This window comes from Megascapheus bottae, chromosome X (genome assembly GCF_031878675.1).
Source record: "Megascapheus bottae isolate mThoBot1 chromosome X, mThoBot2.hap1, whole genome shotgun sequence".
Taxonomy (NCBI): domain Eukaryota; kingdom Metazoa; phylum Chordata; class Mammalia; order Rodentia; family Geomyidae; genus Megascapheus; species Megascapheus bottae.
Genome location: NC_143547.1, coordinates 70,765,751 through 70,778,456, shown reverse-complemented (window position 1 = coordinate 70,778,456; position 12,706 = coordinate 70,765,751). Strand labels below are relative to the sequence as shown.

At 37.3% G+C, this 12,706-nt stretch overlaps 1 protein-coding gene across 1 annotated transcript in view; it reads right to left on the bottom strand.

Annotated features, from left to right (window-relative positions):
- Tbc1d8b (TBC1 domain family member 8B) overlaps nt 1–12,706 on the bottom strand; it is a 70,032-nt gene that overhangs the window by 28,167 nt on the left and 29,159 nt on the right. The window contains exons 6-10 of the mRNA XM_090326874.1: nt 11,223–11,430; nt 10,436–10,600; nt 3,134–3,283; nt 2,028–2,178; nt 462–676 (exon numbers count right to left, since the gene is read on the bottom strand). Of these exons, the coding sequence (XP_090183000.1) occupies nt 462–676; nt 2,028–2,178; nt 3,134–3,283; nt 10,436–10,600; nt 11,223–11,430 (889 nt within the window). The remainder of the gene's footprint in view (nt 1–461; nt 677–2,027; nt 2,179–3,133; nt 3,284–10,435; nt 10,601–11,222; nt 11,431–12,706) is intronic.

Sequence of the window (12,706 nt, the reverse complement as noted above, 5' to 3'; positions counted from 1 at the left end):
CCTGGGTGTTGTTCCTTAGCTCTTCAGCTTAAAGCTACCACCCTACCCCTTGAGCCACAGTGCCACTTCCGGTTTTCTGGTGGTTAATTGGAAGTAAGAGTCTCATGGAGTTTTAGTGCTCGGGCTGGCTTTGAACTACAATCCTCAGATCTAGCCTCCTGTGTACCTAGGATTAGAAGCGTGAGTCACCATGCCCGGCTCTCATCTATCTTTGTATAACTATGTGGCACAGTTATTGTTTACTAACCTGGAATTCAATAAGTATTTGTTAAATGAAAAAGAAAAAAGAAATTAATAAAACATCCATTTTAAGTATTCCCATCATCATATCCTACTTCTAATATTAATACTCACTATTCATCTCAGCTCAACTTCTTTCCTTAGATTCATAATCCCCAAATTAGTAGGGTTGGATTTGAAGTGATATCATGCACAGAGCTGGGCTAACAATGAATTCATACCTGGCAGTATCCTATTTGGGGGTTCCTATATGCGTAAGCAGTGAGTACCCGCCTCAGAGCAGATATACCAGTATCACTCTGAAATGCTGGGTGTTCAGGCAGGGAGCGACGCAAATCACGTTCAATTTCCTCAGTAGCCAGGTTGGAGGTTCCAAGAGACTGTTCAACTACTTCAGAATAATAGCCAGGATTTGCAGCCATGTCATTACAAGCACCTGCAAGGATGATTATATTCACATACAAAAAGAGGAATAAAGCTATGATTTTCATATAGTAGTATATTTGCACGTACATTAAGTATTGGATTGTATTCCCTTGAAATTTAATGATATCTGAGCACAAAGAAGAAAATAAAGGAAAAAAATCATTACACTGGAATCTATAGGGTCAGGTTAAAATTGTCTATCAGAAAAATATTTTTAAGGGCCAGGAGTTTGGCCCAGTAGTAGAGTGCTTGCCTAGCATGCACGAAGACCTGGGTTCGATTCCTCAGTACTACACATAGAAAAAAAGCCAGAAGTGGTGCTGAAGCTCAAGTGGTAGAGCTCTAGCCTTGAGAAAGTCCAAGGACAGTGCTCAGGTCCTGAGTTCATGCCCAGGACTGGGAAAAAATAGAAAAATATTTTCAGGTAGGCTGGTGGCTCACACGTGTAATCCTTGCTACTTGAGAGTCTAGGAACGCAATCTTGCAGTTCCAGGCCAGCCTGAAGGGAAGGGTTTGAGAAACTTCATCTCAATCAAAAAAAGGATGAGAATAGTGGTGTGTACCCATCATTTCTATAATTAAGGAAGTATAAATAGAAAGATCACTGTCTAGTCTGGTCTGGGTAAAAAAGGAGACCTTGTTTAAATTTGCTATATGTCTCACAAGTATAACATGTTGAGTTCGCACCCTGGTACTGACAAAAACAAACAACAAAAATATTTTCCTCAGTATGTGGTATCGAGGAACCAAATCCAGATTTTCAGGAATGCTAGGCAAGCCCTCTACCACTAGGCCAAACTCCCAGCCCCAACAAAAACATTTTCATGAGAGTTTTTTCCCTTTAGTTTTTAGTAGTACTGGAGTTTGAACTTATGACCTTGTGATTGGTATGCAAGCAATCTACCACTTGAGCCATGACCCAGCCCTTTTTTTGCTTTACTTTTCCCACAGGACAGGCCTCTGATTAGGAACCATCTACTTACACCTCTTGCATAGCTGGAATCACCATCACTGGTTTACTGGTTGTCATGGATGAAAAAGAAGTTTCACTTTTTGCCTGGGTTGGCCTCCCCTCAAACTTTAATCTCCTTATTTCTACCTGTTTAGTAGTTGGAATTACAGACATATTCTACCACACTTAGCTCCTTTAATTTACCTTTGAAAATAGAAGTTCCGTATTCTACTACTTAAATCTTGCCTAACAAGCTAATCTCGGTCACTGGATGATGGATTTATAGGTAAAGTATACATTATTTTTCTTCCTTTGACTAGTCTTAACTTATATCTGAGCATTGTTTAACTTTATGTACTAACTCCAAGAAGAAGTATAATTACTGTTTATTAAATAACTGACTAGATACCTGAAAAAAGCATCCAGAGCTCTCCTCTTAAGGTTTCTGGAATCCCTCTTACAACCAAATCTCTAGTCTTTCTGGTCCGAAACATGCTAATACCACGTCCACATTCCGAAAATAAGATGTTCCACAACTGTTCTTTCATCTTTTCTTTCAACTGTAATGGAAATATCAAGGCAATTAAATACAGTAAGTAATGACTTTCTCAAATTAACTTGCTTATCCCTATTCATCATGAAACAAAAGGAGTCTAACTCAATTTCCTCATAGGAATTGAACAAAAATTTTAAACATATGCAAACCTAACATCTTCATTTACTATTTTGTTTTCTCTTTAGATATTTTTTCTATTTCTAGTAACAAAACCTATAATTTCTTGTGTTTTATTTTATTTTTTATTGTAATGTGTAGAGGGATCAGTGTTATACTTGCCGGACAGAGGGTATATCATTTCTCATACATAATTTATTGTTTTAGGGCAAACCATCTAAAATGCTGCAAAACATCATTTACTATTTTAAATATTTTTTTAAAAGAAAGTACTTTTTTACTTACGGGCTTGAACTCAGGGTATGCGTGCAGTCCCTGAGACTCTCTGTGCTCAAGGCTAGCACTTTACCACTTGAGCCACAGAGCCACTTTTGTTTCTTGAGAGGTTAATTGGAGATAAGAGTCTCATGAGGACTTTTCTGCTTGGGCTGGCTTCAAACTGCAATCCCAATATCTCAGCCTTCTGAGTAGCTAGGATTACAGGCATGAATCACTGGAGCCTGGCATTTAAATTTTTACTCACAAAAATGGCAAAAAAATCACATTGCATTTAGGAGGCAAAACTTTGAATCAATCATGACTCTTTCCAAATCAAAGTTACTGGAGCATATATATTTATTAGAGAGCTATGGAACTAAAACAGCATCTCCTTGTTTCTTGATAAGAGTCCTTGTATATTACAGGATTGAAAAAGGTATACACTAGTAGTTGTTAGAAAACCTTTTCAAATCGCAAACAAAAAGTCTGAATTTCTTGTATGTTATAAGATTATTGTATGTTCTAAGATTATTTTCAACAACCGAGTCCGCAGATTGAAATACTGAAATATTTTGGTCACCTACCACTTTAGAATTAAGAGTCTCCAAATTCTGAGGGTGAAATACTGTCATTAAGGCTTCAGTGCTCACAGTCTTACTGCATTCTTTCTGAATTGTCAAAGGCTGTGCTTCAGGGTCAGCAGAAGGGGTTGCAGAGCCAGAACTAACAGCCACCTGAAAAAGAAAATAAAAATGTAACTGTCCCAAATCTATGCTTCAAAGTTTGGTAAGACCAGACTGTGGAGGCTCATGCCCATAATCCCAGCTACTCAGAAGGTTGAGATCTGAGGACTGTGGTTCAGAGTCAGACAGGGAAGAAAATGTCCTTGTGAGTTTTTTTCATATATTTTTATTGTAATTAGTAGAAGGGTTACATTATATTCACCAAATAGTAGGTGCATTACTTCACAAACATTGATACCCTTTCTCATGTCTTGGTCCCCATTTTCCTCCCCCCCGCCCCTCATCTTGTTTTTCCCCCTTCCCTATTCTATTTCAAATAACCAAATAAGCACATACACATACAGTAAAATACTGTAACAATGAGATAACCAAGGGACAGCAAAAGAAATGAGAAATAACAGTATATTAAAGACAACAATTACTTATTATATGGCTTTTGTTTCTATATCTTCGAGGTCCTTTCCTTTAGTGTCATACTATATGGCTTTATGTATCTAGGTTTTGTTCTATTGTAAACCTCTGCTAGGACAGCCTAAGGTTTCTACTGATTATGACAAATGAGGGAAACTATTGAGCCTATGTTCCTGAGTCTGGCTTGCTTCACTTAATATGATTTTTTCTAAGTCTTTCCATTTCCTTACAAATGGGGGGATATCATTCTTTCTGACAGCAGAATAGAATCCCATTGTGTATAAGAACCACATCTTGTTGATCCATCCATCAACTGAGGGGCATCTGGGTTGGTTCCATATTTTTGCTGTAGTAAATAGTGCTGCAATGAACATCATTCTGCTAGTAGATTTAGTATGTCCTCGTTTCTGGACGATTTGGGTAAATGCCAAGTAGTGGAATTCCTGGGTCATAGGGGAACTCTATGTTTAGTCTTTTGAGGAACTGCCATACTGCTTTCCATAGTGGTTGAACGAGTTTGCACTCCCACCAGCATTGTAGTAGTGATCCCTCCTGCCACCAACAGTGTAGTAGTGATCCCTTCTGGCCACATCCCCTCCACCATCTGTTGTTATTAGATTTCTTGATCATGGCAATTCTAACTGGAGTGAGGTGGAATCTCAAAGTTGTTTTGATTTGCATTTCTTTTATGGCCAGATATGTCAAGCATTTCTTCATGTGTCTACAGGCCATTCTTATTTTTTGCCAGTCCTGTGTTTGAGTTCAGGGCCTGAACACTCTCCTTGGACTTTCTCAAAGCTAGAACTCTACCACTTAAGCCTCAGCACCATTTCTGCCTTTCTTCTATGTATGTGGTACCAAGGAACTGAACCTGGGTCTTTGTGCATGCTAGGCAAGCACTCTACCACTAGTCCACATTCCTGGCCCCAATTTTCAGATTTTTTTTGCCAGTCCTGGGCTTGAGCTCAGGGCCTGAGCACTGTCCTTGGACTTTGTCAAGGCTCAAGCTTTACCACTTGAGCCTTAGCACCACTTCCAGCTTTTTTCTATGTATGTGGTACCAAGGAATTGAACCCGAATCTTCATGCATGCTAGGCAAGCACTCTACCACTAGGCCAAACTCCCTACTCCTTTTGAGTTTTATCTCCAAATAATCACACACAACCATGTTCATTGCAGCATTATTTACCATAGCTAAATATGAAATCAACCTAGATGCTCCTTAGTAGATGAATGGATCGAGAAAATGTGATACACACACACACACACACACACACACACACACACACACACACACACACACACACACACACACACACAATGGCATTTTATGTTGTTGCTATCAGAAAGAATGACATTGCCCCATTTTTAAAGAAATGGAAAGGCTTGGGAAAAAAAATCACACTAAGTGAAGTAAGCCAGAACCAAAGAAACATAGACTCCATGGTTTCCCTCATTTGTAGTATCTAATGGAATATCTAGGATAGTCCTAGCAGAAGATCACAATAGCTAAATAGCTATATACATATGACCATATAAGATGATGCTAAGCAAAATGAACTTCAAGATATGGAAACAATAAGCATTTTATGGTGGTTGATTTTAATGTACTATCTGATTTCTTTTGTTTTTGTCTCCTGCCCCGTGGCTTATTCCTTGTTTTCACTGTATGTGATTTGGTACCTGGTACATAGTATATATGTTTATTTGAATTAGGAAAAGAAAGGGGAACAACAAAATTGGGAGACAAAGGACAAAGGTGAACCAATGCAACAACTCTACTCACAAGACAATACGTTGGAAATGAACTTTACAACTTGGTGGAGTGGGGGGAGGTGGGAAGAAAGTAGGAGAAAACATGGGAGAGGTAACAATGTTCAAGAAGAAATATACTCACCACCTTACATATGTAACTATAACCCCTCTGTCCATCACCCTGACAATAAAGTTAAATTAAAAAAATAAATATTGTGGTACTAGGAGCATGGCCTAGTGGCAGAGTGCTTGCCTAGTATGCATGAAGATCTGTGTTCAGTTCCTTGGTACCACATAAACAGAAAAAGCCAAAAGTGGTACTGTGGCTCATGTGGTAGAGTGCTCACCTTGAAAAAAGCCCAAGGACAGCGCTTAGGTCCTGACTTCAAGCCCCAGGATTGGCAAAGAAAGTAATAAAAATAAATAAATATTTTAAATTAATACAAAACAAAACATAAAACCCACAAGTGTTGCTGTGGCTCAAAGCAGTAGAGCAATAGCCTTGAGCTAGAGAGCTCAAAGACATCATCCAAATCCTGAGTTCAAGTCCCAGGATTGACAAAAAAAATATGAAATTTCTCATGTGCCACCTGTCATTTAAAAACCACAATCTATGTACATATTAGTTATAATTAATGTTCCTGTGAGATACCAAGAGACTATGAAACAGCAAACTCTGAAATCCTGTGATTTCTCCTCCTCCAAAAACGAAAACAAATTTCAGAACACCAGAGTTAATCACAGGCCCAAAATGGATTGATCCACACCTACTCAAAAAATACCTAGTGTCTGGAAGTATGGCCTAGTGGTAGAGTGCTTACCTAGCATGCACAAAGCCCTGGGTTTGATTCCTCAGTGCCAGAAAAATCCAGAAGTGGTGCTGTGGCTAAAAAAGTAGAGTGCTACACTTGAGAAAGCCCAAGGATGGTGCCCAGGCCCCGAGTTCAAGCTCCAGTAACGGGGAAAAAATACCTAGTAAGGGCTGAAGATGTAGCTCAGTATTATAATATGCTTGCCTAACATTCAGGAAACACTAAAAGAAAACTAACAAACCTCTAAAAGAACAGCAGTGTTGGTGGATTTTACCTTTAGGCTACTCCTATTCATCTCAACTCAAAAGTATGGCAGCCATGAAAACCTGTACTATGAAAGCCAGAAGATCCTTCGGTACTTCATTTAAAACTTCATCCCTATTGCACAGTTGGTATTTGGATCAAACTGTAAGTTTCTGGAAAATCTTTACTTTTAAGGTGTGATCATTTGACATGATTCACAGCTCAGTTCGTTGAAAAAGCCTCTAGGATAGAGGCTGACAACCAAGGATCTGGCATTATAAATAAAATTATATTGAGACATAGCTATGTCATTCAGTTATTTTGTCAGTAGCCATTTTAGCACTAAAATGCCTAAGTTGATTAGAGATTGTATGGTCTGGGAAACTTAAAAATCTATGTCCTCTATCCTTTATAGAAAGCCCTATTCTATGGCGTATAGGTCTGTGAAGAGATAGGGTCTAGTACTTTCCTATTTTGAAAATAATCATCTTTATTCTTTGAATGAATGTATAATAGCCGCTTTAATTCTTTTTATGAAATCCAACTAGTGGTCAAACTCGGACATTTTCTATTGGGTGATTTAAAAAAATTATTTTATTTTTGGTGCTAGTATTGGGGCTTGGATTCAGGGTCTGTATATAATTCCTTGGCTTTTTTTTACTCAAGGATAAGGCTTTACCACATGAGCCATGGCTCCACTTGTGGCTTTTTTTGCCATTCCTGGGGCTTGCACTCAAGGCCTGGGCACTGCATCTGAGCTTCTTTTTTTCTCAAGGCTAGCATTCTACCACTTGAGCCTTACCTCAAGGTTAGTGCTCTACCATTTGAGGTACAGCATCACTGTTGGCTCTTTCTGTATACATGGTATCTAGGGATTGAATCCACGGCTTCTGCATGCTAGGCAAGTACTCTACCACTAGGCCACACTTGCAGCCCCAGAAAATGAAACCTCTTCAGCAACAAAATCCTAAGCAAAGTTTATGAGTACAAGCACTCTTGTCTTAATTATAATTACCCTTGAAGTATTCATAAAACCACATTAACATTGATCTTCAAAGACAGTGGTTTGAAGCAATTTAGTAACTGAACTGTTTAAAGAACATAATGAAATAGATTGTTCAAGGAACAAAACTTCATGTTTTGGAACACTGACTTTGACCTCCTGACCCCACCTATTCTGTGTAGACATTTCTTTGGGTGCTTGCAATTATGACTGGAAAACGAAACAGTCCTGCAGTCAAATCTAATGACATGGAGAAAGCAACTTAGGCTGTGTATTCTTTAGCAAATACTCTTTAACTCATTTGTTTGTTAATACCTGACATAAAGTTTAGAAGCAGCATATAGCTTAAATAATGAAGGAAAACAGGGTGAAGATTAATATCTCCTCATGTATACCCATTCTATAAGGTAAAGGATTTCAATTCAAAATAATTCAGCATAATACACAGTGACTGAGAACTAGAGTTGATCTAAAAGACCCAAAGTGAAGAGAAAAATACAAAAAGCTTCTCAAATATCTGAAATTGGAGACAAGAGTGTGATGGACTTTAGTGCCCAAGCTGGCTTCAAACTGTGACCCTCAGATTTCAGCCTCCTGAGTAGCTAGCATTACAGGTATGAGCTACTACGCCTGGATAAATTCTAATTTTTTAATAAAAATGTTTTGTTGTGCTGGGAGTTTGGCCTAGCAGTAAGAGTGCTTGCCTAGGATGCATGAAGACCAGGGATTGATTCCTCAGTACCACATACATAGAAAAAGCTGGAAGTGGTACAGTGGCTCAAGTGGTAGAGCTCTAGCCTTGAGAAAGCCCAAGGACAGTGCTTGGGTCCTGAGCTCAAGCCCAAGGATTGGCCAAAAAATGTTTTGTTTTCCTAAGTTAGAAATCAATCTACTCCCCCACAGCTAAACTATTTGCAATTTATACTATAAACAGGAAATTCATTACCTTTGTTTTTAGTAAGGTAAACAAGACTTAGGAATAGAAGATTAAAGTATAAATCCTGTCTGCATGATGTATACCCTTTCTGTGGTATTTGAGCTTGCTAGGCAGATGCTCTATCACTTGAGCCTTGCTCTCAGCCCTGCATTATGTAGAATAAGGAACTCATTACTTTTAAGTTTAGAAATCTCACTGGCTTCAGAGGTTTATCTTTGTGATTGTTGTTCTTAATGTACTATGTGAAGCTATTTGTTTTCTCATCCTTTCCCTTTAAGGTTTGGTTATCTCATGTTGTTACTGTATCTGACTTTGGTACCGGGTAAATTGTATATATGTTTATTTATGTATTTGAAAATGGGAAGGTAAGGGAAAAACAAGACAAGTGAAAGGGGAATGGGGGAAAATAGGAGAAAAACAAGGGAAGGGGCATCAATGTTCCAGAAGTAATGTACCCACTACCTGATGAAGGTAACTGTAACTCCTTTGTACATCATCTCAACAATAAAATAAAACAATAAAAAAGTTTTTTTTTAAAGAAAACTCATTTGCTCTTACTTGCATTCTGGAAACAGGTAAAATTTCATCTTATTAAGCAGAATAAATATTAGTGTAAGTCATTATTCCTAATTTAAAAAGCTAGAAAGTAAGATAATACTGGCTATAATAACTAATGAAATACATATACATACGAGTACTTTGATATCTATAAGTGCTTATCTAAACATAGCCTACACTCAATTTCTATTTTCTTGATATTAGTTCCTATGAGTCTTTTATAATGCAGGTTTTAAAGCCACCAAATAAGGGATCTTTAATAGTTTTAGCTTACAACAGAATTCTAAGTTAAAGGAGTCTGTTTTTCCTTTATTTAGCATTGCAAAATTATTTATTAATATTTATTGTAAGTAAAAGGTTCTGTTCTCCAAGAAGTTGGTTGGAAGTTTATAAAACCTGTTTAATGTACCTTCTATATGGCAAATATAATGTAACCCTTCTATTAATTACAATAAAAATATATGAAAAAACCTGTTTATATAGTCAGATTTCAGTATAACATATTAAACTGTGTAACATTTTTTTTGGTGGGTCATGGGACTTGAATTCATCCTGGGTACTGTCCCTGAGCTCTTCAGCTCAAGGCTACCGCCTTAACCCTGGGCCTGGGCATTGTCCCTGATCTTTTTGGCTCCAGCCCACTTCTGGTTTTCTACAAGTTAATTATAGAAGAGTCTCAGATCATTTTTGTGCCCAGGCTGACTTTGAACCTTGATCCTCAGATCTCAGCTTCCTGAGTAGCTAGGATTACAGGCGTGAGCCACTGTGCCAGGCCTCAAATTTTAATTCTTAACATGTAAGTTCCTAAAAAGTAAAAAGTCTCGGGCCAGGAGTTTGGCCTACTGGTAGAGTGCTTGCCTAGCATGCATGAAGATCCGGGTTTGATTTCTCAGTATCACATACGTAGAAAAAAAAACTCGGAAGTGGTGCTTAGGCTCAAGTAGTAGAGCTCTAGCCTAGATAAAGTCCAAGGACAGTGCTCAGGCCCTGAGCTCAAGCCCAGGACTGGCAAAAAAAAGTTAAAAGTCTTTCATTCTCACTTCTGCTACATGATTGGGACCTAGAAAATGAGTATCTTTGGAGTTAGCCTTTCTTTTGATGGTGGTACTGGGGTTTGAACTCAGGATCTATCGCTTTTTCAGTTGGTACTCTACCCCTTAAATCATATCTTTAGCCCTGCTTTTTGGTATGATTTTGGAGCTGGGTCTAGTCTATTTTTCTGCCTCAATCATGATCTTCTGGATCTTAATCTCCTGAGTAGATAAGATCACAGACATGATCAATGAGAGCTCCACATCTTTTAAAATATGTAACCTTCAAAAAATTAGTTATGAAAAGGAAATATGCATATGAATTCCTTTTGAAAGAACAGATCATACTAAATACAAAGTTTTCAAGAAGTGGTTTGATTGCAATATAATTACCTCAGTACTTATATTACATCGAGTTGAAGAAGTCCCACACTTGAGTCTGAGTTTTGTCACCAGGTGTTCATATTCTTTAACTTCATTGAAGCGAAATGCTCTTTTTCCTTTGATGCTAATGATGACAGATTTGGTGGACTCATCTGTCTTATCTATAGCTAATACCTGGGTGAAGTGAAAAGATAGAAATGAAGCATGTTTTCTCTTAATGCTGACATTTTGAGTACAATGGGTTTGACTTCCTCTTTTGTGGCTTAAAAAGTTTTGGTCTGTAGTATGAATATAAAGGACTAGATTTGGGTTCTACTTTTACTTATGACACCAGTTAACTATAGTGAAAATGATTTCACTTTTCAAGGATAAGGTTTAATATGTGCCCTTTAAAACTGCCAATACAAATGCAAAATATTCAGTGTTGAGCACTGATAATTTATTTCTCATTTACATAAAAGCTATCAATTCCTTTCTTTTTGACCAAGAATATAAAATGTGATCATCTAAATTTTGGTATTCATGTGCTAAGTATCTGAATGAAGAAGCTCATTTTATGTTATTTGAAACTTTTATCTGGTTTGAAAAGTTTTTACCTTTTTCTGTTTTTACTTACAGTAAGGACCACAATGCTTTACTGAACGGAAATATCAGACTTTAGCTAGTCCTTTTATCTGGAAGAATAATTCTGGAACTTAAATCACTTTAAATCTCTAAAAGGATACTGCTTTTATTAATTTATAAAATTAAAAGATTTTATAAACTAAAAATATATATGCAACCAAATTTATATTACCTCTCGTAATGGGATGATTACACTGCAAAGATTGCCATCCTGGCTAGTAAAGCAGATATAATTTTGTGAAATGCACATTTTCCCTTGAGTATTGAGGTGGGTGAACGGAACCCACAAGAAACATTCATGTATTTCTTTCAAAGTCTCTTCTTTGGGCAGCCTAAAAAGGGCATTGAATTGCTCACTGTGAGCTCGATTTTCCAAGCCTCTGTAGGAAAGAAAAGAGGGGACAAATGGGCTCAGATGATGAATAGCTATAAAGATAAAATATCCATAGCTTAAACACAAAATGCTATGTTCTCAATGAATTCTCAAATGGGAAAAACACACTCCAAAGAAACTCAGTTTCCTTCCTTCCTTCCTTTTTTCTTTCATTCTTTTTTTTTTTTTGGTGGTGGTCATGGGGCTTGAATTCTGGATCTGGGCACTCTCCCTTAGCTCTTTAGCTTAATTAACACTAGCATTCTACCACTTGAACCACAGTGCTATGTCTGGTTTTTCTAGTGGAATATTGGAGATAAGAGTCACCTGGACTTCTGTTTCTAGGTTGGCTTTGAACTGTGATCCTCAGGTCTCAGCTTCCTGAGTAGCTAGGATTACAGGCATGAGCCACCAGCACCTGGCCACTTTGTTACTTTTCTAATTTCATTCTTTTTGCCAGTCCTGGGGCTTGAACTCAGGGCCTGAGTACTGTCCTTGGGTTTTCTAAAGGCTAGAGCTCTACCACTTGAGCCATAGCACCATTTCCGGCTTTTGTATGTATGTGGTACTGAGGAATCGAACCCAGATCTTTGTGCATGCTAGGCAAGCACTATACCACTAGGCCACACTCCAGGCCCTTCTAATTGCATTTTAATAGTAGATCAAATACACAAAACTGAGAGCTGTTAAGGGATGGTTACTTCAAGACTCTATTATATGTGACTATGGCTAAAACCAATCTTGAAAGGCAGTAATTTATATCTGGTTATCAGAAAACCTATCAAAGTAAAGTAATAAAGCTGTATGGTATTAAAGTTTAAGGAGGAAGAACGGTCTTTAGAACATTAAAATCAAGTTAGATAAAATTTAAATGAATATTCAAAAACTTCCCAAGTAGAGGCATGATAAAAAAACACTATAAAATATTGGACACAGGATAGAAGTTAATCAGTACTTAACAAGGAGGCTTGCTCATTAATATATAAATATAGAAATATATTAATAGCATAATTTTTATGGGCTCTAAACACTTTGCTAAAGCACAGTGGGAGAGTAAGTAAATTATGCAAGTTCTAACTCATATCCAACTAAGACTAAATTTATCCTTCTAGCATATACTGTTTGATGTGATACTTTAACATGTTTTTCAAAGTAATTCCAATATGATGAGAAAATTATGTTTTTAACCTCACTTAAGTTGCAATTGTGTGGGTTATTCCACTAATATTTAAAAGGAAATCACAATCCACTTACATAAATGGAAAAATGCTCATCAAATGTTA